The 23,126-nt window shown below is 58.4% G+C and overlaps 2 protein-coding genes across 2 annotated transcripts; one reads left to right on the top strand and one right to left on the bottom strand.

Moving 5' to 3' along the window:
* Positions 1-6,475: 6,475 nt before the first annotated feature.
* LOC308193301 (uncharacterized protein) lies at positions 6,476-11,853 on the top strand. Its single transcript, XM_080587850.1, has 5 exons — positions 6,476-6,559; positions 7,727-7,822; positions 8,009-8,075; positions 9,008-9,059; positions 10,440-11,853. The coding sequence occupies exons 2-5, from the start codon at positions 7,737-7,739 to the stop codon at positions 10,898-10,900; spliced, it is 666 nt and encodes a 221-aa protein (XP_080443976.1). The 5' UTR covers positions 6,476-6,559; positions 7,727-7,736; the 3' UTR covers positions 10,901-11,853.
* A 2,283-nt stretch (positions 11,854-14,136) lies between these two features.
* Positions 14,137-21,534, bottom strand: LOC308193680 (uncharacterized protein; the record flags this gene model as incomplete). The annotated part of the gene is made up of 6 exons (XM_080588615.1): positions 14,137-15,057; positions 15,715-15,918; positions 18,037-18,317; positions 19,467-19,564; positions 21,131-21,180; positions 21,501-21,534. The coding sequence occupies 6 exons, from the start codon at positions 21,532-21,534 to the stop codon at positions 14,954-14,956; spliced, it is 771 nt and encodes a 256-aa protein (XP_080444741.1). The 3' UTR covers positions 14,137-14,953.
* Between the last annotated feature and the right edge of the window lie 1,592 nt (positions 21,535-23,126).

Genomic DNA, 23,126 nt, shown 5'->3' with positions numbered 1-23,126 from the left:
GAGATCAATACCGCAGCCCCCGGTCGCTTTTAACGGCCCTGCCGGCATGGGGGCTTCCCCAGGCAGCGTTTGGAGAATGACACGAAGCGGTTTGGTGGCCCCAGCGCCGTGTCCCCAGCCCTGGCGCTCCTTGCCCCCTTCCTTCCCCACGCCATCATCTCGTCCTCCGTGCCATCACCTCGTCCTCCGTGCCATCCTCTTCGGGCAGAAGTTCTGCCAACAGTTTATTTTATTACATTCCGCCGCGTGAAAAAAAAAAGCTCTTGGCAAGAAATCTGACCACTCGGAACTTATTTGTTGCCTTTTTTTTTTTTTTTGCTTTAACAATTCTGCATTGTTTGGGGCTGTTGCGCTCCCTAGGAGTCTCAGGTTTCGTGCATTCATTTGCTCTTGTCTTGTCAGATCTGTCTGCCGGGCTCCTCGCACGCACGCTCTCCAGTCTCCAAGCCATTCTTTTTCACTTTACGCCCCTCTCCTGCCAGCTCCAGCTCGCTTTAACCATGCTGCATGTTCGGTTTCTGCACTTTGGCTTCCCAAAAAGGGAGGAAAATGCCTAAATATGCCATGTGGAGGGCGAAACTCCCGGCCAGTTTTGCGATGGCTCCCGAACGCTGAAAGAACCTTAAGGAGCCGTGCTTGTGGCTGACTTTGCATCTATCGCTGCAGCACCGTGAGTCACAAACCCGTCCGGCAGCAGAGCTGGGCTCTGCTCTCGGCTACGCACGCGAGAGTCCGGATCGCATCCCCAGCAGCACGAAGAAGCACCGATTCCTGCTGATTCCTGCTGATTTCTAACGATTTCTGCTGCTCAAAATGAGAGCAGAGCTCAGATCTTTTGCCCTTTGGTTTCGCACGGCAGTGAATTACGTGCACGAACACCTTCCTGCCCGAAGAAACACTCGGCATCTTCATTCCCACGAATGCATGAAACGATCGCAGCTTCTCTGTGTCCTGCGGGATGGGGACTGGTGGTGTTTTCCCTAAGCCCTTTGATACGACAGGCCTGGGGTTTTGCATCAGACTCAGGTGGAATTGGGCTGCCCAACATAAACCAAGGCTTTGGTTTTGCCCTCTCCGCACCTCCCAGTGACTCCAGCAAAGGCTGAGGGCTCCCACGACCAGCAGGCGATGCCCCAAACCAGGGAAGCATTTCCCTTGCTGGCAGCGATGTGGCCATCAGGTTTTGCTCCAGTTCCCCCAGTGCAGTGAGACTGGACATAAAACACGTTGGAAATTTCTCCGTCATGGTCCATGATCCTGCTACTAGGTGATGGGCAACCCCACTCTCTGCTCTTCATGGTTAGAAAACACCTCATATAAAACCATCAGGCTGTTGCATGGGATCTTTACTACTTGGTTTCAGTCTTTCTGGAATACTTTTCTTTTTTTCTTACTAAAAATCATCGGTCCATCCGTTATTGATCAGCATCCATCCCCTCTTTCAGAGCAGAGCGCTGCTGCGTAAGGGGCTCAGCAGCTTGCTTCTCCTCCTGGTTCTGCCATGAACGGCTCTGCCGCGGGCTTCCTGCAGACCATGGGTTAAAAAAAACAAACAAATTTTCAGCATCTTTGTGCCCCTTTGCATTTGAACTGCGTCTTGGAGATGCAGTTAAGGACGTTACGGTGAAGACCGGCAGCTGGTGGTGGAGCCAGGCTCCCCGCTCTTCCCAGCCCTCCATCTGGGCACAAATACACCTCCTGTCCGTAACTGGGAGTATTCGGTGGCCCAAAACGTTTATCCCCGAGTCCTCTGATGCTTGGGGCGTCTGCAGAGGAAAAAGGAAGATCCTGTAGGAAAATATGTGATCTGATGGCCTGGCGTTCACTTGTCTGCCTTTTCTGCATTTCTGAAGTTTTCTGAGAGCAGCCTTGCTTCGTCTTAAATTCTTAACTTAACCCTGCTCGATTCGAGCATTCATTTGCTGTGTTGTTCGTTCAACTTTAAATTATTCATACATTTAATCACTGCATTTTAGTGCCCAGCGTGGTGAGGACCTGAAAGTCGGAAAGTAGCGGGCTGTGTTAGAATTATTTAAATTTTGGCATTTAAAAGCAGAAGCAAACCCACCGGTTCCTTCTGAATTTGCAACACGAAAAGGGGGGACTTGCACGCAGCTCGTGTCGACCCAAAGAGCAAAGAAAGGAGCTTTAAAATGTCTCCTTCACCCATATGTACCAGGACCTATGTGTGTGTGCGTGCATATGGGGCTTGTGTTTAAAGAAAAATGAAACATAGAAGTATCTATGTTATATGTATATATTGTTGGTCAGAAATGGGCAAAGAAAAGGTGCAAAAATCAAAATATCCTTGTCGATATATGGTGTCTAGTAAAAGTCTATTAAAGTCTATTAAATAAATGAAGTTCTGTTAAATAAATTAATGTTCTATTAAACAAATGCTTAAGGAAGAAACCCCTAAAAGCACAGTCAAAAACTGGCCCATGGAATTAATGAGCGAAGGACTGCAAGGACGCAGCGGGCTGTTGTCCCCGTGCTGCAGGGGCTGGGCTCCAGGGCGCTCATGGCAAAACCTCCCTCGGGGGGGAAAAGAGAGAAAAAATGGGAGCTTTTCACCCCAATCCAGGCTTGCCTGTCGCTGATGCCACACGCCGGAGAGGCTGCAGGCTGCAAGGTGCTAAAAACTTTGGTTTTGCTCCAGCAGATCACTGAAGGGTGTTGGGAAGGGCTCGCAGGCTTGAGGCTGAGCGTGCGCTTGAGTGCTTTGCTGGCCGCTGGCCAGGCTGCTCCGAGTCACGCTGGCCGGGCGGGATTTTTTGGAGGGCTCACCCCTCGGCCAGCTCCGTGGGCTGCCTGCTCGGTGCCCCTCTCGTGTGTCCTGAAGGTACCGAGCCGAGGGGGCCGTGCTCTCAAAGCAAAGCTGAGCACGGAGCTGGCCGAGGGCACCACGGTGCCAGGGCGCGATGCAGCACGCTCGGGTGGAGGAGGTGCTCAAAAACTGCCTAAAGGGCCAAAAATTGCAAATTTGAGTTCCCTCTGCTTTCTGTGGCAGGGCAGAGAGATGGAAGGGTTGGGTCTCCCTATCCACCAAGCAGGAGGGGAGGGTGGGGAAGGACTTTTCATTCCTTTGGCTTTCAGGTGGGTTTTGCTCCCAGCGTTGTGTCTGGCAGCAGCCGTCAAGAGACTCCCAGAGCAGCCCAGCGGGAAGGGGCCTTGAGCGATCTTGGGTGGAAAAGAAAGCCCAGGCGAGATCACCCAGCGCCCTGTCCAGTTCACAGAGTCCTGGAACGGTTGGGTTGGGGGCACCCCTGGGTGCCCCTGTCCCCCCCCTGCCCCAGCAGGGTGCCCAGCCCCACGGCCCTGGGCTCGGGGAGCTCTCCAAGGAGCAGCCCCCGGCCCCTCTCGGGGCAGCCTGTGCCAGGGCTCCGGCACCCGCAGTGATGGAAAACCTCCGGTGATGGGGACTCCACCACATTTCTGGGGAGGTTGTGCCAGCGACCGATCATTCTCCCTGAAAAAAATAACATTCTTCCTTACACCAAGATGACGTTTCCATATGAAGATGGTGTTTCCTTACCAAACGATGCACCGGTACCAGTTGGAAGCGTCAGCACCCCAGAGAGCATCCACCACCGTGCCCCATCTGAGCTGCTCCTTTCAGGCCCCCCAGTTAGGCACAGAAAGGCACAAACCCAACTTCGCACGTGGCATCGCACCGAGGATGGCTACGCCGACGGCACCACCGCCGTGCCGAAAGCTCCCCTCTGGGCTGCCCGCGTGCTTTCTCCAATCGCCCTGAAGATGCCATTTCCTGCATTTTTGGTGGTTTTAAATACAGGTGACCAGCTCTTGGTCACGCTGCTTTTAAGGTAATTCCCTACAAAAGCTGTAAGAGTGGAAAGGGGGAGGAGGAGAGCCAGCCACGCGCCCCGGCAGCACCGCAGAGCTGCGGTACGGAACGCCGCGTCCATTTCTCGGCCTCATGGAAAATTTTAAAAGTCATTAAATTTTTAAGTGAGAACGTCAGAATGGCACATCAGCTCCCGCGGGCTTAAAATAGGGCGACAAATGACTGCGGGAGACACATGGCTTAATTACCAACGGCAGCAGGCCGGGATCGTCAAGTGTCACCGCCGCTCCCAGGTCCGGAGGGCGCGGGACGGGGCCCGGCGTGCCGAAATCTCCGGGCTGCTTTTCCACCCCGGGTGCTCGGGGTTGGTGGGACCTGGTGAGGAGGCAGCGCCGGTGCCTGCAGGTGGGACGGCTCCGGGTCTTGTCCGGGTGCTCTTCCTGCACGGAGCACTTCGCCTTTCCCTGCTACCCCGTCTTCTGCAGCCTGGTGTCCGTAAGCGCAGTATTTCGGTGGGGGTTTTTGCACCCGTGAGCTCTCTCAGCCCATTGCTTGTGCAATTATTGGCTTCGTGTCGCGGCACTTGGGCTGGAGAAGGAGCCGGGTCGTGTTGGCACCCCCAGCAAGCGAGGCATCCTACAGCCACCCACATCCACCCCGGGGTGCCCCGACCCTGGCAGCACCCAAAGGATGGGTGCTGGATGGGGCTGGGGGCAGCCTGGGCTGGGGGCAGGGGTCGTGCCCACAGCAGGGGCTGGAACCAGGCGGGTTTTGAGGTCCCCAACCCAAACCAGGAAGAAAAATTCAAGTAGTTTAAGTTCTACCCGTTTCCATAACCAGGCAGAGAAGCTGTGGTTTCATAAAGAGCTTTTGTAAAGCAATTTGGCAGCGAGGAGGCTTCGTCCACATGGGAATTGCCCGTCAAGCGCTTGGCTGAAAATCGCGGATTTGCACCCAGAAATGGCACCGGGAACGAGTCGGGGCTGAACTCCTGGGTCGTGCTGCCCTCTGCAGAACACGCGGGCGCCGTCCAGGCGGGCTCGCAAGGAGCAAAATGTTCCTGGTGCTGCTGGGTGCGATGCAAAGGGGCTTTGGGGGCTGCCCCAGCCCAACGGGGCAGGCGGCTGGATCCGAGCCCTTGGCCAAAAAGTTATTTGTCTTTTTGGATCCGGTCTGCGTTGACGTGTCCGGCGCTTTGGGTTGCGTTTTGGGGCTCTCCCGTGGGAGGATGCTGGTGAGAGAGAACCACAGAGGGTGAAAATGTCCCAAATTCCCTGCCACAGAGGGTGAAAATGTCCGTCTTTGTCCCAAATTCGGTGCCATTAAATGGTATGGGGTTGAGTAGGTTGAGGCTTGGGGGAAGGGAAGGGAAGGGAAGGGAAGGGAAGGGAAGGGAAGGGAAGGGAAGGGAAGGGAAGGGAAGGGAAGGGAAGGGAAGGGAAGGGAAGGGAAGGGAAGGGAAGGGAAGGGAAGGGAAGGGAAGGGAAGGGAAGGGAAGGGAAGGGAAGGGAAGGGAAGGGAAGGGAAGGGAAGGGAAGGGAAGGGAAGGGAAGGGAAGGGAAGGGAAGGGAAGGGAAGGGAAGGGAAGGGAAGGGAAGGGAAGGGAAGGGAAGGGAAGGGAAGGGAAGGGAAGGGAAGGGAAGGGAAGGGAAGGGAAGGGAAGGGAAGGGAAGGGAAGGGAAGGGAAGGGAAGGGAAGGGAAGGCCGATTTCTGCCATGGCCCATGCTGCATTTCAGCAAATCCTCCCAAGTTTCCAAACCTCTCCAACGTGTACTGGTCAGGGGACATGTGGCCATGCGAGGCCGGGAGGAGTTCACAGGCTTTCCACTTCGCTTTTTAATTAAATAACTTAATGTAATTTGCTGCTCGAAGCAACAGCTTCATGTTACTGAGCTCGGCCTTTTTTCCCTTCCCTGTTTGGCTTCTAACAGCATTTTACAGCTTTCTATGTGCCTCGGTGTCTGGATGCTGGTGGGGTGACAGTGCAGAGGTCGGCTCCTTTCGGGGAGGCGTTGTGCCTGAATCACGTGGAGCCGTAACACTGCTGTGATGCTCCCAAAAAAGAGAGGGGATTTGGGATGGAGGGGATCTGGGAAGGAGGGGATCCGTGACAGATGGGATCTGAGATGGAGGAATATCAGGGATGGAGGGGGTCGCGATGGAAGGCATCCAGGATGGAGGGGATCTGGGATGGAGGGGGATTGGGAATGGAGGGGGATCCGGGATGGAGGGGGATGGAGAACTGGGGGGATATGGGATAGAGGAGATCGGGGATGGAGGGGACCTGGGATGGAGGGGGGTCCGCAGTGGCCAGATCCAGGACGTTTTGGGATCCAGGAAGGACAGGGCCCCAGGATAGCTGGGAATCCAGGACAGAAGGGGATCCAGCCCAGCAGGACGTCGAGGACAGCCGGGTCCCCAGGACGTGGTTGGCACCGGGGCCAGAGGAGCTGGCTAAGAGCCGGGTGCCCGCGCACAGCACAGGGGGGGAGCGGGCAGGGGTCCTCACGGCAGCACCGAGGGGGTCTCACGGCACCTGGGGGGGGGCTCAGGACCCTCCTGGGGGTGCCGGTTTAGGGGCCGGGGGCTCCCGGTGCACACCCACAGCAGCTGGCAGCGTGCGGCGGGGCCGGGCGAGGCGCAGGAGGCCGCCGGGGCGCGGCGGGTGCCACCCACGGCTCCCGGCCAAAGTTGAGCCGAGCGAGCAGCCGGCGGCACCCGCAGCGCCCCGGGGGTCCCCCGGCACCCAGGTGAGCGGCTTTGCGCCCTTGGGGGGGAGAGGGGGGGCACAGGGGGATATCCAAAGCCTTGGGGTACCCCAGGTTGGGTTAAGGGGGGGTGCAGGCACTTTGGGGTCGGTCTCAGCACGTAGCTGGGGAAACTGAGGCAGGGTGGGAGGTGGCGGACACCCCGCTGTGCGCCCCAGGGTTAGGCTGGAGGGACAATTAGGGTGCCCCCCCCATCCCGATTCACCTTGTGCTAGAGGAAAAAAACCACCTCTGGGCTGTGACCCGTTGTGGTGCCAAGCCCTGGGGGTGGTGGCACTGCTGTAGGACGCTCGCAGCAGCCAAGCAGGGGGACGATTCCCCCCCTCCCAGTAAAATCCTGGCACCGTGGACAGGGTACTCCGGGCATCCGGGCACAGGGGAGGGGGGGCCCAGCACGGCGCTGCCAGCACCCAGGAAGGGTTGGGTCCGGGCTGGCAGAGCGGGCTCAGCCTGTTCGGCAGCTCCCGGCCCCATTTGCTGGGCTCCCATCCCAAAAACCTCCCCGCTGGGGGGGCCCCAAGCCAGTGCGAGGCAGAGCTTTGGTGGGAGATGGGGCTGGGCTTTAGGGGAGGATGGAAATGGGTTTGATGGGGGGGGGTGGGGCAGCCTTGTGGGATGCCTGGGGGGGTCGGAGGAGTCTGGCAGGGGTGCAGTGGGGTGCAGGGGGGATGCAGGAGGGATGTGGGGTGCAGTGGGGATGCGGTGAAATGCAATGGGGATCCAGCAGGGATGCAGCAGGAACGCAGGAGGGGATGCAGCAGGATGAAGAGGGGGGATGGCCGCAGGGATGCAGCCCCCTTGCCCCGACCAGTTTTGTCCCCCCCCCATCTATTTATCACCACAGAGGGGAGAGCAGCCCCCAAACGCGGCGTTTTTCAGCAAGACCGAAAGCCGTGGGGTGAGCCGGGGTGTGCCGCCGCCGTGTCACGGCGCAGCTATGCCAGCAATCCGGGATGGGGCACGGCTTCCTGGTGCCAGCGCTGCGTGTCCCCAGCCCACCCCAAAATCCTCCGCAGGCCGAGCTTGGGGGGGGGACGGAGCATCCCGGTGGGGGGGGGGGTAAAGGACGGGAATCCTGCAAAAAAAGAGCACCCCCAGACCCCAAAGCCCAGCCTGACCTGTGCTCGTTGTCGTTTCCTCCCCCCCCAGCTCCTCCTCGATGGCCCCGGTGCCACCGTGGGGCTTGGCCATCGCCGTCCCCGGGGGGCTCCTGCTGCTGCTGCTCCTCTGCGCCTTCTTCCCCAGGTACGTGCCCTGGGGGCCGGGGGGGGGGGGGAGTTGGCGAGGCCGTTATTAACGCATCCGTTTAACCCCCCCCCTCCTTCCCATGCCTAAATCCTTCGTGGAGCAGGAGGTGGGGATTCATTTGACGCCCGGCGCGCGGCCGGCGGTGGCCGCGGGGACGCTGACGGTGGCCGCATCCTTCCGCAGGGCGAGCGGGCGCTGGTCCAGCCGGGCTGCCGGGAGAGAGGAGCCGAGCCCCGGGGTGCTGAGCGTGGTGAGGCCCCGGGGGGGGGCTTTGCCGTGACCCCCCCCTCGTCCCCTCCGTGTCCCCTCCGTGTCCCCTCCGTGTCCCCTCGTCCCCGCCGCCACGCTCCGGTGACGACCCCTCCTGTCCGCCCCTGGAGGGGGGCAGGCTGGCCGAGGGGACAGCGCCTTGTCCCCAGCCCTCCTCCCGGCCCCATGGACCAAATCTTCTCTTTTTTTCCCCCAAAAATAAAACGAAGGGCCGTTCGCAGGCGTCGCGGCCCGCCGTCGCTGTCCCCAAGGCTGTCGCACGGGCTTGGACAGCCCCCCAGCGACAGCTCCGGGAACGGCCCCGAGATCCACCCCCCTCCCCAACACCCCCCCCAAAAAAAACCACCCCAAAATCATCAGGGTGACCCCGGTGGGGACAGCGGCAGCCCCCGGGGGGGGGGTCCCGGCTTCGCGGGGGGGGGGGTCGGGGAGGAGAGGGGGGGACCCCTGGGGGCTGGGGGCGCAGCGAGCCCAGGGCGCCCCAAAAATGGGGAGCAGGGGTGTGCGGGGATGGGGGGGGGGGCTGCGGGATGGGGGCACAAGGGGGGGGGGGGCGGATGGAGCCGGTGGGTGCCGGCAGAGAGCAGCTGCCCCCCCCCTCCCCCCCCCCGTGCTCCCACGGTGACCCCTCCACGGTCCCGAGACCCGCAGAGACCCCAAAAAGAGCTGGCACGAGTGGCGTGGGCATGCACGAGGTTTGTTTTTTTTGGGGGGGGGATGCACAAATGTTGGGGGGGGGATGCAGGAGTGTGCAGGGGGACGCACAAGTGTCCAGGGGGCTGCACAAGTGTCTGGGGAGGTGCACGAGTGTCCGGGGGGATGCACAAGTGTCCGGGGGGGCTGCACAAGTGTCCGGGGGGGGTGCACAAGTGTCTGGGGGGGTGCACCAGTGCCCGTTTGTGTCTGCCGCAGGTGAAGCTCTCGGAGCCAGGCCCCAGCGAGGGGGGAGCAGCACAGCCAGCAGGTAGGGCACGGCGTGGGGACACGGACGGGGCAGGGGACAGGCGGCCGTGGCTTTCTGCCACCCCCGCGTGCCCCTCGCACGCCCAGCGCCGCAGGTGCTGGGTGCCGGCTGCCACCTCCCTGCTCCTTGGGGGGGGGCTCCTGGGGGTGCAGCAGAGACCTTTTGGCAGCCCCCCCACGTTTGGGGCAGGATTTGGGACCATGCAGGGCGGGGGACGCCGCCACGCGTGTGCCCAAACGTGGGGCTTGCACGTGCGCGTGCGAGCGCGCAGAGGTGCTCGCGCCCTCCCGCGCGCGCTGCGGCCCCGCCGCGGTCCGAAGGTCCCCGGGCGCAGCAGCCGCGGCGAGCGTTAATGATTTGCTCGGCTGATGAACTTGGAGGAGCCCCCGGGGGCTCCGCGGGACCTTTGAGCCGGGCCGCTGCCCCCGTGCAGCTCCGGCCCCGAAAATGCCCCATGGCAGCAAAAACCGCCCGGGGAGGTGCCAGTTCCTCCCCCGTGGGTTGTTTTCCGGCGTCCTCCTGCAGGGGAGAAAAGGAGAAAGCATTAAACAAAAAAACAAACAAAAAAAAAAATCAAACAAAAATAACGCGCGGAGCTCCGAGGAGAGAAACCAGGTCACCAGGGCGCTTCTTTTGGGATGCTGTTGGAGCGCTCACGCTGGGGGTGCTCACCTTGAGGGTGCCCCGTTAGGATGCTCCCACAGGGGTGCCCCCATTAGGATGCTCGCACACGGGGTGCCCCCATTAGGATGCTCCCACTGGGGCGCTTACGGGGCACCAGGACACCGCTGGGGGCAGGCAGCAAGGGGGCCAAGGCGCTGGCCTGGACCGAGCAACACGACCCAGCCCGTGCGCGGCCGGATCCTGCCCACCGCCCTGCACCTCCCCGCCCACGCACCCGCCGCCGGCCGGGGTCCCGCTCCCCGAACCCCACGTCCCCCCAGCTTTAAAGCAGGAAGAGGAACGGCGGCTCACGTGCACCGAAGCTCTCTTCCAGAGCCTCCTCCGTCGCCTCCCGAGCGAACCAAGCGGCTCGGCGCCGCGCTCTGCCAGCTCCGGCTGCTGCCAGGCCGCGCGCACGCAGCGGAGCCCCCTGCTTAAATAAATATTGGAGCGGCGCAGGAAGGCGGCTCTGGCCCCGTGCCGGGGACCCTGCGGCCCCCGTCGGCAGCCCCGGGATGCTCGCCCGGGTTCGCCTTTGCTTTTTGTTTTAGCTCTCGCAAAAAGCAAAGAGCCGGGGGCAGAAATATCGACGCTGGCAGGCGGGGGGAACCGCCCCACAGCTCTCATTTCCTCGCGTTTAATTATCGATATTCCATCCCGAAATTAGCGGGGTGCCCCCCCCCCCTTTGCTCAGCCTCTCCCTCTCCCTCCCTGCAGGCGCCTCCTCTTGCAGCGGGACGGATGGCACCAGCTCGGGGGGCCCGGGTGTCCCCGGGCCACCTCCCCTCCACGCGCCCCCCGGATCGACCCCCAGGACCCCCGACTTTCTGCGGCACCGGCAGCTCCCGCTCGTGCCCGGGGATCCCCAAACGCCCGCGGCGGAGGCACCGCGGGACGCCGAGGGGCCGATCTACGAAAGCATCCGCTACAAATCCAGGAAGCTCAGCGCCGGGCTGAGGAAGCCCTGCGGTGCCACGGGGGACGGCGGGGACGTCGGGGACCCCGGGCAGGGCTTGGTGGTCCAGGAGGAGCCGTACGGCGACGGCAGCCCCTGCCCCGTGTACGCCCGCGTGCGCAAAGCGCCCCGCGCCCCGCAGCGCTCAGCGCCCAGCCGCGGCCCCGAGCCCGAGGAGGAGGCACCTCCGGCGCTGCCGGAGAAACGCTTCGATGACCTGTAGGACGGGACGGAGGTATTTCGGAAGGAGTTCGGAGCCTGGGTGGCTCGTGCAAGGTTTGTGGTGGGATTTGGTTTGCTCCGGGCAGGCGTGGAGCATCCCCCGGGACTGGCGGGGCACTGGCTGCCCCATGAGATGGAACCAGTGGCCTCGGTTTGGGCGCAAGAGGGACGACAAGTGCCACGGGGAAGGGCATGGCCCAAAGGAACCGGTGGCATCGGCTCAATGCTGCCTGAAACACCGGGGGATGCAGGAGGGGAACGTGTGGCTGCTTTCTGGAGAAGCTCGGGACACGGCGATGCCGGCTGGCGGGCGAAGGGGACGCATTAATTTATTTTCTGCTCTCCGTGCACCTTTTCCTCCCTATAAACATCGAGGAAAACACCCAGAGCGTGTCTTTTTTTCCCAGCAGCAAGGGGAGCTGCGTGAACGCTCCCTCATTGCCGTTTTAATCCCTTTGCCCAATGCATGCCCTGCACCCTGCTCCCTCCCCCGGCCCTTTGGCAGGGCTCCGCAGGGGAAGCAGCACCGGGTTTTGCTCGACCCCAGGCCTGAGCTGCCCCGATAGAGGCAGGACCCGGCTTATCTCCCCCCGAAGGACCGGCAGCAGCCCCAGGAGGCCGGGAGCAGCGCGCACAGAGAGCAGTGGTTATGTGGAGCAGCCGAGATAACTCCTGTGTGCATTGCCGGGACGTCCCCGCATGGCTGCAACCCCCTGCTCAGGGTCCTCCGAAGCCCGAGGCATCCCCGTGCCTTGCACCAGAGATTTTTTCCCCCCCCAAAAAAATGCCAAACTGCATCCCACGGGGATGCAGCATCGCGTCCCCCTGCCCCTAGTCTGGGTTTTACTTTGCTTCTGCACAGCGGTTGTGCTGGGGCTGAGTCAGACGGGACAGAAAGGGATTTCACTTTAAAGGGGAAAAAAAAAAGAAAAAAGAAAAAGCCTTCAAACGTTATTCCTGGCGCGGGAGCCGGGGACGTTTCTATTTTCACGTGTTGATTGTTGGCGGCGTGCTGCGGCGAGCGGCAGCCTGAGTCATTTCGGCATGGCCCCAGCAGCGAGACGAGGTCCGGGGAGCTCAGAGCCGGGGGAAATTGGGGATTTTTGCTCATCCTCTTGTTTGGGCATCACCGGAGCTGCCCCGCGGAGCGCTGCGGTGCCCCCTGCTCACCACGGGGCCGTGCCAGGCTCGGCGTCTGCTCGCTGGGGGCAAATCCCAGCACTGCTGGGCCTGGAGGTGTCCGTGTGCTGAGTGCTCCCCAATAATGCACACGCACAGCACGATTTGCAGCGCTGAGACAACCACCTCTGGCACACGCTGGTGTCGCTCACCTGCCTTCCTATACGTCCATCTGCCTTGCTATATGCTCACCTGCCTTCCTATACATCCATCTGCCATGCTATACGCTCACCTGCCTTCCTACACTCTTCTGCCTTCCTATATTCACCTGCCTTCTGCTACGCTGATCGGCCTCCCTATATATTCACCCACCTTCCTATACAGTCATCCGCCACCTCATATGCTCACCTGCCTTCCTACATGCGCCTCCAGCCTCCTATATGTCCAGCTGACTGCCTACATACTCACCTGCCTTCCTGTATGTTCCTCTGGCTCCCTACAGATGCACCCACCTCTCTATACACTCATCCACCTCCCTACACACTCGCCCGCCTCCCTGTATAATTATCTGCCTTTCTATATGTTCACCTACCTTCCTATACGCTCACTTACCTTCCTATAGGCTCCCCCACCTCCCTATAGGCTCACCTGCCCATGGGCGCTGCCGGCAGCACCCCAGCACCCAGCTGCCCTCGGTGCCACCCTGCTGCCGGGCGGGTGGGGGCTGTGGGGGCCGCATCCTGCCCATCCCGGCTGCCTGGGACGGGGTGAGCCAGCCGGGCTGCCTGTGCGGAGGAAAACCACGGGTGTTTTGCGTTTGCAAGCAAATGAGGTTTTAAACTCCCCTTCCCAGAGGTGGCCAACTTCTGCCCTGCATCTGAGCATCCGAGAGCTGAGATCCGAGCGTCTGAGATCCGAGATCTGAGCTTCCCAGCGCCCGAGCATCTGAGCTTCCAAGAATCCGAATATCCGAGATCTGAGCATCTGAGATCCGAGATCTGAGCTTCCCAGCATCTGAGATCTGAGCTCCCCAGCGTCCGAGCATCTGAGCTTCCAAGAATCCAAATATCCAATATCTGAACATCTGAGATCCAAGATCTGAGCTTCCCAGCATCCAAGCATCCAAGATCTGAGCTTTCAAGAATCCAAATATCCGAGATCTGAGCATCTGAGATCCAAGATCTGAGCTTCCCAGCATTCAAGCATCCAAGATCTGAGCATCTGAGCTTCCAAGAATCCAAATATCCAAGATCCTAGCATCTGAGATCTGAGATCTGAGCTTCCCAGCGCCCGAGCATCTGAGATCTGAGCATCTGAGCTTCCAAGAATCTGAATATCCAAGATCTGAGCACCTGAGATCCAAGATCTGAGCTTCCCAGCGTCTGAGCATCTGAGATCTGAGCATCTGAGCTTCCAAGAATCTGAATATCCGAGATCTGAGCATCTGAGATCTGAGCTTCCCAACGTCCGAGCATCTGAGATCTGAGCATCTGAGCTTCCAAGAATCCAAATATCCGAGATCCGAGCATCTGAGATCCGAGATCTGAGCTTCCCAGCATCCAAGCATCCAAGATCTGAGCATCTGAGCTTCCAAGAATCCGAATATCTGAGATCCTAGCATCTGAGATCCGAGATCTGAGCTTCCCAGCGTCCGAGCATCTGAGATCTGAGCTTCCAAGAATCCAAATATCCAAGATCTGAGCATCCGAGACCCAAGCATCTGAGCTTCCCAGCATCCGAGATCTGAGCATCTGAGATCCAAGATCTGAGCTTCCCAGCATCCAAGCATCCAAGACCTGAGCATCTGAGCTTCCAAGAATCCAAACAGCCGAGATCTGAGCATCCAAAATCCAAGCATCCGAACTTCCCAGCACCCGAGATCTGAGATCTGAGCACCCAAGATCCAAGTCTCTGAGCTTCCCAGCATTCGAGATCTGAGCACCCAAGATGGGAGCATGCAGCCCGGGCACTGACCCTTATCCCATGTCTCTCCATCGCTGGCCGCAGCGCTGAGCTCTGCCCCGTCCCCAGCAGCGCTGCTGCAGCCAAACCCCCGCTCGTGAGGCCGCCAAAACCCAAGGCGTGAGGCTGAGCCCCCATTTTTGGGCTGCGCCATCAAAAATCTCCAGCTCCCGGTGCTGGCACCTTGCTTTCTGAGCACCGATGACTCTGCTAAAGCAGAAGCTTTCCCTTCTCAGCCCGCGAGCCTAAATGGGAACGGTAAAAATGGAGAAGAAAGGCAAAAACAGCGCCCTAGTCCTCTTATCTCGGGGTTGCTTTGGCGATGACACATGCAGCGTCCGAGTCCCGCTGCCCACCCAGCACGTGAAGGGGTGGTGAAGCCGCTTACAGCTGCGTGAAGAGCGCATGTGAGCCAAAATTGGGTGAAATACCCTTAAAAAGAGATGAGGAAAGAGGAAACGCCGCTTGAATGAGCAGCTAAAGCGCGGCGGGGGCAGCGCTGTGCAGAAAGGCGCCTGAGAGCCGCTCCAGCGCCGGGACCGGGGCAGGCGGCGAGCGCCGAGGGATTGCTCAATTTTAGCAGAGTCTGGCAAAGAAAAAATCTCCCGAAGGCTCAGAGCAAGCTGCTGGGGCTGGCTCGGGTCCGTCCCAACCTGGGCCAGGTCCCCTGTGATCACTGGGTGGTGACGGGTAGAAATGAGGGGGCAGAAGGATCTGCGGTGCCCCCAAAATCACTGGGGCCACGTGTGTTGGCACGCTCCCCGGCCCCTAATAAATATTAACCCATGGGTTCGTTAGTGCTGGGGTGGAGAGGTGAAGCCAGCGGCATCTCGCCGAGAGTCATGGAGAGGCAGGACCAGTCAGAGCATTTCACCCACCAACAGAAAGGGCAAACCTTCAGGGAAGACGGTTTTCTTCGTCGGGTTCTGCTGGAACTATTCGGTTTTGGCTTCTCCAGACTCGGTTGGCGTTCTTAAAGCAGCAAAAAATGGGGATTTTCCTGGGCTGTAGCGGACTTGGGATGGGAAAACACCGAGGGTTCCCCTTCTCTGCTGTCCCTCTGGGCAACCAAAGCATCTGTCACAAAAAGAGAAAAAAAAGTTTCACAAAACTTCAATTGTGTCTTTGAAAAATGAGCAGAAGGAGAAAACCCAACCGAGCCACACATCTTCCGCGGCATCTCGCCCCGTTTCCGTGGCACACAACCCGAGGAAGAGAGCCCCAGCAGCGGGCGGGGATGCTGCAGGGGGCTGGCGGCCCACTGGCACGCCCGGGGAGACCCCACCAAAGCCAAAGACAGGTGGTTTGGGGGAATATTCTCCGTATTTCGCTTCCCGAGAGACGCAACCCAGGCAGGAGGAGGGCAGCATGAGCTTCTGAAGTTCCCCCAGGGAAGGAGCGAGGCCATTTGGGGTGGAGGGAGGCGCGCGGAAGGGGAAGGCCAGGACGAGAGGACCTTGCAAACACCGGTGCCACCAAGGGGACAGGGGGCAGAGGAAGAGATCCCACCCCGAAAACACGGTGGGTGGGAAAAGCAAACAGGCGCCAGGCTACGTCTGGGCCGGCGTCACCAGCGGGCAGCAGGTGTTATGCCAAAGGACGAGGCGGTTAATTATTAATTTTCCCTTTGGAATGGAGCGGAGGGGAAGAGCCAGGGCTGGCTGGGGAACGAGCCCTGGGCCGCGGGGACGGGCAGGTCGGGGTTTAAACACAAACAGGCCCGAGAATAAATACCTGAGGTCCCAAAAAGCTGCTCGGGGAGCAGCACCAAGTCCTCATCTGCTTTACTGAGCCCCAGCAGGTCTTCATCACGCTCCCCAAAGAAGAAAATTTCCCCCGAAACGGCCACGCTGGGCTGCCCACCCCGGCCGTAGAGGAGCTCCGGCTCATTTCCATCGGTCCCATCTACGACACAGCCCCCGACGCCTTGGCTTTTTCCTAGGAGCGACACATTTCAGCAGCTTGGATCCGCTCAGCTTCCAAAACTAGCCAAGATTAGATGCAAGAAAAAAGAAAAAAAAAAAACAAAACAAGGTACCCTTGGCAGAGGACCTGGGTGTTAAAGGGTACTTGAGAATTTGCCGAAGCTGGGTCGGTGCCGCGAAGGGAAGAGCAGGGCTGGGAGTGAAAGCAAAGAGTTAAAGGCAAAGGAGGGAAAAAAAAAAAAGCAAACAAAGCAAACAGGACAGTTTGAAAAAAAAAAAAAAGCATAAGGAGGCAAAGAGCAGAAAAGGAAACCTCGTGAGTGTCTCTTCCCCTCTTGGCTTCTCCCGGCTGCGGGGAGGGGAGGCTCTGCTGTGCCAGCGCACCCAAAACAGCCGGGAATTTCCAGCGGCAGCACCGCTGCGCCGAGCAGAGGAGCCCGCCACGAGCCGGAAACCTGTGGTGCCAAAAAAAAAAAAAAGGGGGTGGCGATGGGGCACCGAGCAGCAGCTCGGGTCCACCACGCACCCGGCTTTCATTTTAGGAGCCAGGATGGTGGGAAAAGGGGGGCCGGGGGGGGATAACCATCTGCTGCTGTGTCAGCCCCGAGCGTGCAACACCCCGGCGTCGGGCATGCCAGAACCGGGAACTGTGCGAGCTCTGTGCGCGAGGCTGTTTGTGCAACCACAGACACGTTCGGTGGCTTCTGCTTGACCCCAGTGGGTTTTTTTTTTTTTAAATCAGGCTCTCAAGGCGCGCTCGCATCACGTTTCCAAACGTTTTCCTGCTTCCAGCAGGATAAGACACCGAATTTTTTCGATTCGCGAGCTGCATCCGCCGGGAGAGACGTGCCCGGCCGCGCCGTGTGGGGCAAAACCTGGACAAAAACCGTCCCTTTTGGTGAAAACCCAGCTCTAAAAAAACCTGGTGACAGCCCCAGCACTGCGAAGGGTGAGCAGCCGGGAAGCCCACTGCTGCGCTCTGCGTGGCCAACAAGCCGGGCTCCCTTCTTTTTCAAACAACCCCCGCATCCCCCAAAAGAAAAAAGGATTTGTTTTAAGCTGCGCTTGAAGCAGCCATCGCTTCGTTTTGAGGTTTGTCTTCTCAAGCACCTCCAAACGTCGTGCTCAGCACCCAGCGCGCTCCCACGTGGAGGAGCCGTCAAAAGTGCTTTAAAACCGCACGAGGCTCGGAGTGCCAGCTCTCGCGTCAGCGCTGCGACGGGCATGGTGAAGTAACTGCCTTGCTCGAGCTGAAAAAAAAAAATAATAAAAGAGAAAACTCCGCAAGGCAGAGCAAAAAGAACAGCAGCCGTAAAAGAAACCCTCATCGAAGCAGCGGCACGCAAGAACTTCATCGTCTGATGGCCCAATTAAAGCTTTTCTATACGTCAGAAGAAATTAAGGCTCCGCAAAACCGAGACGAGAGAGGCACTTACAGGGGACAGGGCTCGGGCACGGCTTCCCCTCGCCGCTCTCGGCTCGCCAGAAGCCACGGCAGGGAGGCAAACCCCTCCGCGCGGCCGTGACGAAAGCCGTCCCAGCCTGCACGAAGGGGTTTTGGAAGCCTCGCTTCGAGGAGGCAATCAGCCGCTCTCATCACGTGGAGCAAGCAGAAGGTCCCGTTGAGACACGATGGATTTAATCGTGGGATCGCTCTCGTTTTTAAAGGCAGGAAGGCGCCCGGGTGCCTCCCGAGCGGGAGGCACACGTGGAAAATATTCAGGGCAGTCGCAGCCGTCACCCCTTGCTCCTAGCAGGCTTTGGGGATTTTAAAGAGCTGGTTGCAGAATTGTACAACGCCGTTCCAGAGCAAGAGAACGGAGCGGGGGATAAAGAAACTCTTTTTGAGGGGCTAAAAATCCACGTTCAGTAGCGTGGATGTGGCCAGACCGGGTCTCAAGATCTTAGCGCTGCTAAACTCACTCACATCGTTCTCGACGTTGAGGCCAATACACAAAAAAATAAGAAAAACCCTCCCAAATCCTAATGGATTTCGTAAGGCCAGGATTTTAGGCAAATGATCTCTAAATACGAGCCAATACAGGAGGTATTTGGGTATCGTATGGTATCATTAGACCCAACTCCCCCTCCAGATCGCCCTGGCGAGATGTGTCTTTAGGGGAACACGCACCTGGAGTCTGGGAGGCCACGCAGAGGCGTCGAGCTCTTCTGCAGACCCCTGAGTTGGGAACGAGGACGAGAGCAAGGACAGGCAGCAAACCTGCACGAGGCAGCACAACGTCCTCCTTCAGAAAGACGAGTTTCTGCCTCAGGAAACCCAGCTGGGAGCATCCGAAGCCATGGAGGGTGCCTCTCAGGAAAACATCACGGTTTTCTCCAAGCGTGGCGGCTAGAAATTCACTTAATTTTCTCCTCCTCACGTTTCTTCCCCAAATTGCTTGATCCCACAAGCTGAGGAGGTTAAAAAAAAAATAAATCACTTTAAGCCTGAGACCCTGATTTTCCCACTGTGGAGTTGCCCAGGTCACAGCACACACCGGTTCCTTTACAACATCAATGGCACAGCAAGATTTGGTTAAAAATAAAAAATGAAAAAAAAATAAATAAAACAACTCCTGTTTGTTTGGTTAATTTGGTACTGGTGGCTTGGCCCCGCTTCCTCTCGTACCAAAACAAAACGAATGATATTAATAGACTCAAAATGTCAGTTAAGCAGTTTATCCTGAGCTTGTGTACTCAGAAATGAATAATCTCTTGAGGTTGAGGGACAGAGGCCAAAGCGAAACGCCAGGCAGAGCCATGGGTAGGTAAAACCCAGCCAAGCTTATTCAACCGCTCGGCGCTGTTAGACTCAAACTAAACGTTTAATATTAACCGAAATTAAAGAAGTGACTAACGATCGTCCTGTGGACACGGTTTTATGTACAGGATTTTTCTTTCCGTTGTGTTTTTTCTCATTTCAAAGTGTTGCACAGTAATTTAAAAAATTGGGCAAGCTGCTCACGCTGCATACGTAGTGACACGGGAACTCTGTGTTAGGGGACGCTACGAAGTCAGGAAAACAGAAACCAGCATATTTTAGTTCTACCTACATAAAACGGACTCAACTATCACGTAATACTTTCAGCTGGAACTTGTCACTTAGGTGTTCCTGGAGATTCACCAAGATTCCCTGACTGATTCTAAGAGAGCAAGATTTTGGGGACAGGAAAGGAAGCCTCTCCTGTAGGTAACTGGTTAATTTTTTAAAAAATCATAGTGCAGGAATAAACAGTTTCACGGGCACTCCCTAAGGAAAGGGGCTAACAGAAGGGATCCCTCACACATCTGGACCAGGCTACCTGTTGGTCAGCACGGTTACAAACAGGGAACAGGGAGGGGCGAGGTGACAACGTTCACAGGGAGGACAAAATTATCCCAAATACTTGTGCCCAGAACCAGGGAAAAGATCGCACAGCCGGCGCGATGAGGGGATACAACAGCAGACGGGATTTAATGTCGATAAGTAACACATCTTGGAAAAATTAATCATACACAGAGTTACAGGCTCTAACTCAGCTATTACCTCTCAGGGTTATTGTTGATAGCTTCAGCTATTACCTCTCAGGAAAAGAGACCTGGGGGTTATTGTCGATAGCTCCAAGAAGAGAGCACTGGTTAAAACTCAGGAGCAGCCAAATCCAGCGTTGGCAGCTATCCTGAAAGGAACAGAAAGCAAAGTAGCAAACGTTAGTACGTTGCTGCTTAAATCTGTGCTGCGCCACGTTCTGATGACGCAGGGAAGGGTTACCCGGAGCACCAGAAGGAGAAGTCAGCTCCTGCATGAGGAGACCAAAAAGCCGAGGACGCTGGCAAACTACGTGACAGGTGGGGCAGGCAGGGAGAATCTGATAAAGAGCTCCTGAGTCACGGATACTGCGAGGAAGACTGAAGAATAGTTACGCAGCATACGGTTAAGACAAAAGCTGGGGACACCGAAGAAATCCCAAGGCAAACAAGGCGAAGCAAGTTTTTCACGTAGCGCTTCGGCCACAGGTGAACCTGCTGGGGCAGGATGCCGTGGAGAGCAAGCGAATTAAAAGAGTTCAAAAGGGACTAAACAAATTAATGGATTCGGGGTGCACTAGTGCTATTAAACACCACAGGCTGATGTTCTTCAGATTAAAAGTGGGCCATTAACTGCGGGGAAGCTCTCTGCCCTGCACGAGATGATCTCGGCGCACAATTTCAAAGGCTGCTCTCGTGCCACGCTCTCACCACCGGTGCTCCTACGCTTGCTCACGGCCTCAGCTGCGGTCAGGCAGGAGCAGCAGCTCCAAAGGCAGAGGTGGACCTTGTCTGGGGGCCAGGCACATGGACACGCTGATGAGCTTTGTGTGCCTGCACTGATCATGTTTCATTTTATTGGTATAAAAAGGAATTAACTGCCCAGGACTACACATTTGGGCTGTTTAACTGCTAGATTGCACACATACACTGCCTCCATCTTATTACTGAACAGTATATAGTACTACATCTATACCAAACCCTTAGACCAGTTTTAAACAAGTACTATTAATTCTCATTTTCTTCAGACCAAACTCCAGTTCAGCTTCTTCAGTTTAATTTCGCCTAAGATTTCACCTGACCTCAACCCCAAACTCTTTCAATAAAGGTAGAATTAGTAAAATGAGAATTACTAAACCTGGAGAGATCATTATGTGTATTTTATATAAATGTATTCCGAAAGGTGAAAGTTTTCCAAAGTCTTTAAAGAGCTGCGCTCAATTTAGGACAGATATTTCATCAGCGCAACTAATTATTCACTCAAATTTACGCATTTTTTAATGGGTTGTAAGCCAGCCTTTAAAAGGGCGCTGCCTGACGCTGCCAGGACACAGCTCCTGCCACAGCCACTGAGCCTCCTGAAAAGAGCCAAGTGGAGAAATTTAAAGCAAACAAATAAATGAACAGTAATCTTTCCCTCAACCTGGATTTTTCCTTTTTTTTTAACGAAACAAACCCAAACGCCGCCCCCACGGGGCGCTGAGGGCGAGCCGCCGGCCTCCCGCCCCCTCAGCAGGGCCCTGACAGGGGCTCGCCTCAGGAGCCCCTTCCCCGGCCCGGGAGCCGCTGTCCCCGGTCCATCCCCCACACGACACCGCCAACCCGGGCCAGGAGCCCGCAGGGGCCGCCCCGGGAGCCCTCAGCCCCGCCGCTCCCCTCACGGGAGGGCACCGAGCCGAGGCCCGCGGGCGGCTGAGCAGAGCACGAACCCACCCCACGTCCTCCGCCCGCCCGCCACGCACTGGCGCCTCGCTCGGCCGCAGCCCCGCTTGAGGCGCCGGAAGGCGGGGCTTCCCCCGCGGGACGCGCTGCCATTGGCCGCCTCTCCGCGCCGTCCCTTCCCATTGGTCCCTCCGGGTTCTGATCCCGCCCCTCAGCCGCCCGCCGATTGGCCGCGCTCCCCCGGAGCTCCCCCCTCCCCTCGCCTCCTGGCTGGCGGGGGCGCGAACGTGCGGCGCGGGCTGTTCCCTGGCCGGGGGGCGCGCGCGGCCTCCACGTGGGGAACAGCACGTAGTCAGCGCGCGGGGGGGGGGGGGGCGCGCGGCGTGCCCGCGGGGGCGGGGCGGGGACGGGAGGGGCGGGGGGCACGCGCCAGCAACCGCCGGAGGGGGGGGGCAGCCATGGGGTTTGAGGGCGGTTATGGGGTCTGAGGGGGGCTCATGGAGGATATAGGGCGGTTATGGGGTGTGAGGGGGGTTATGGGCTCTGAGGAGGGGTCATGAAGGATATGGGGCAGTTACGGGGTGTGAGGGTGGTTACGGGGTCTGAGGAGGGCTCATGGAGGACATAGGGTGGTTATGGGATGTGAGGGGTGGTCGTGAGGTGTGGGAGCGGTTACGGGGAGAGGGGTGCGGTTATGGGGTCTGAGGAGGGGTCACGAGGGATATGGGGCAGTTATGGGGTGTGAGGGGGGTTATGGGGTTTGAGGAGGGGTCATGAAGGATATGGGGCAGTTATGGGGTGTGAGGGGGGTTATGGGGTCTGAGGAGGGGTCATGGAGGATATGGGGCAGTTATGGGGTGTGAGGGGTGGTCGTGAGGAGAGGAAGGTGGCTGTGGGGGTCTGAGGGGTGGCCATGAAGGATTAGGGGTGGCAATAGGGTGTGAGGGGTGGTCATGAGGAAATAAGGACAGCTGGGGGCTGCTGTGAGGGGCATCCATGAAGGATTAAGGGCGGCTATGGGGTGTGAGGGGCAGCTGTGAGGAAAAGAGGGCAGCTGTGGGGTGTGAGGGGTGGACACGAAGGATATGGGACAGTCATGGGGTGTGAGGGGTGGTTGTGAGGAAATAAGGGCGGCTGTAGGGTCTAAGGGGTGGACATAGGTGTGAGGGGTGGTCTTGAGGAGATAAGGGCAGCTGGGGGCTGTGAAGGGCGTCCATGAAGGATTAGGGGCGTCCATGAAGGATTAGGGGCGTCCATGAAGGATTAGGGGCGTCCATGAAGGATTAGGGGCGTCCATGAAGGATTAGGGGCGTCCATGGGGTGTGACGGGTGGTCGTGAGGAAATAAGGGTGGCTGTAGGGTCTAAGGGGTGGACATAGGTGTGAGGGGTGGTCTTGAGGAGAATGGGGCAGCTGTAGGGTGTGAGGGGTGGCCATGAAGGATTTGGGGCAGCCATGGGCTGTGAGGGGTGGTCATGAGGAAAGGAAGGTGGCTGTGGGGTGTGAGGGGTGGCCATGAAGGATTTGGGGTGGCCGTGGGGTGAGAGGAGCAGGTGTGAAGAGAGGAAACAGCCATGGGGTGTGAGGGGTGGTCATGGGGAGAGGGGGGCAGCTGGGGGCTGAGGGGCACCCATGAAGGATTTGGGGTGGCTATGGGGTGTGGGGGGCAACTGTGGGGTCTGAGAGGCAGCCATGAAGGATTAGGAGCTGCCATGGGGTGTGAGAAGTGGTCATGAGGAGAGGAGGATAGCTGTGGGGTGTGAGGGGCAGCCATGAAGGATTAGGGGCAGCTGTGGGCGCGAGAGATGGTCATGAGGAAATAAGGGCAGTTGTGGGGCCTGAGGGGCAGTCGCGAAGGACTAGGGGTGGTCATGAGGAGAGGGGGGCAGCTGTGTTGTGTCAGGGGCAGTCACTGGTGTGAGGGGTGGTCATGAGGAGATGGAGATGGCTGTGGGGTCTGAGGGGCAGCCACGGAGGACATGGGGTGTGAGGGGTGGTCATGAGGAGATAAGGACTGCCGTGGGGTGTGAGGGGCTGCCGTGGGGCATGAGGG

This window comes from Anser brachyrhynchus (assembly GCF_964034855.1).
Source record: "Anser brachyrhynchus genome assembly, chromosome: 3".
In the NCBI taxonomy this organism is placed as follows: domain Eukaryota; kingdom Metazoa; phylum Chordata; class Aves; order Anseriformes; family Anatidae; genus Anser; species Anser brachyrhynchus.
The sequence above is the reverse complement of the archived record's forward strand: the minus strand, read 5'-3'. Positions and strand labels throughout refer to the sequence as shown.

Excerpts from the sequence above, each read along its gene's own strand:
- LOC308193301 (XM_080587850.1), top strand. The coding sequence starts at position 7,737 with ATGGCCCCGGTGCCACCGTGGGGCTTGGCCATCGCCGTCCCCGGGGGG. Across the intron at positions 7,823-8,008 it reads CTCTGCGCCTTCTTCCCCAG|GGCGAGCGGGCGCTGGTCCA; the intron begins GTACGTGCCCTG and ends ATCCTTCCGCAG. Across the intron at positions 8,076-9,007 it reads GCCCCGGGGTGCTGAGCGTG|GTGAAGCTCTCGGAGCCAGG; the intron begins GTGAGGCCCCGG and ends TGTCTGCCGCAG.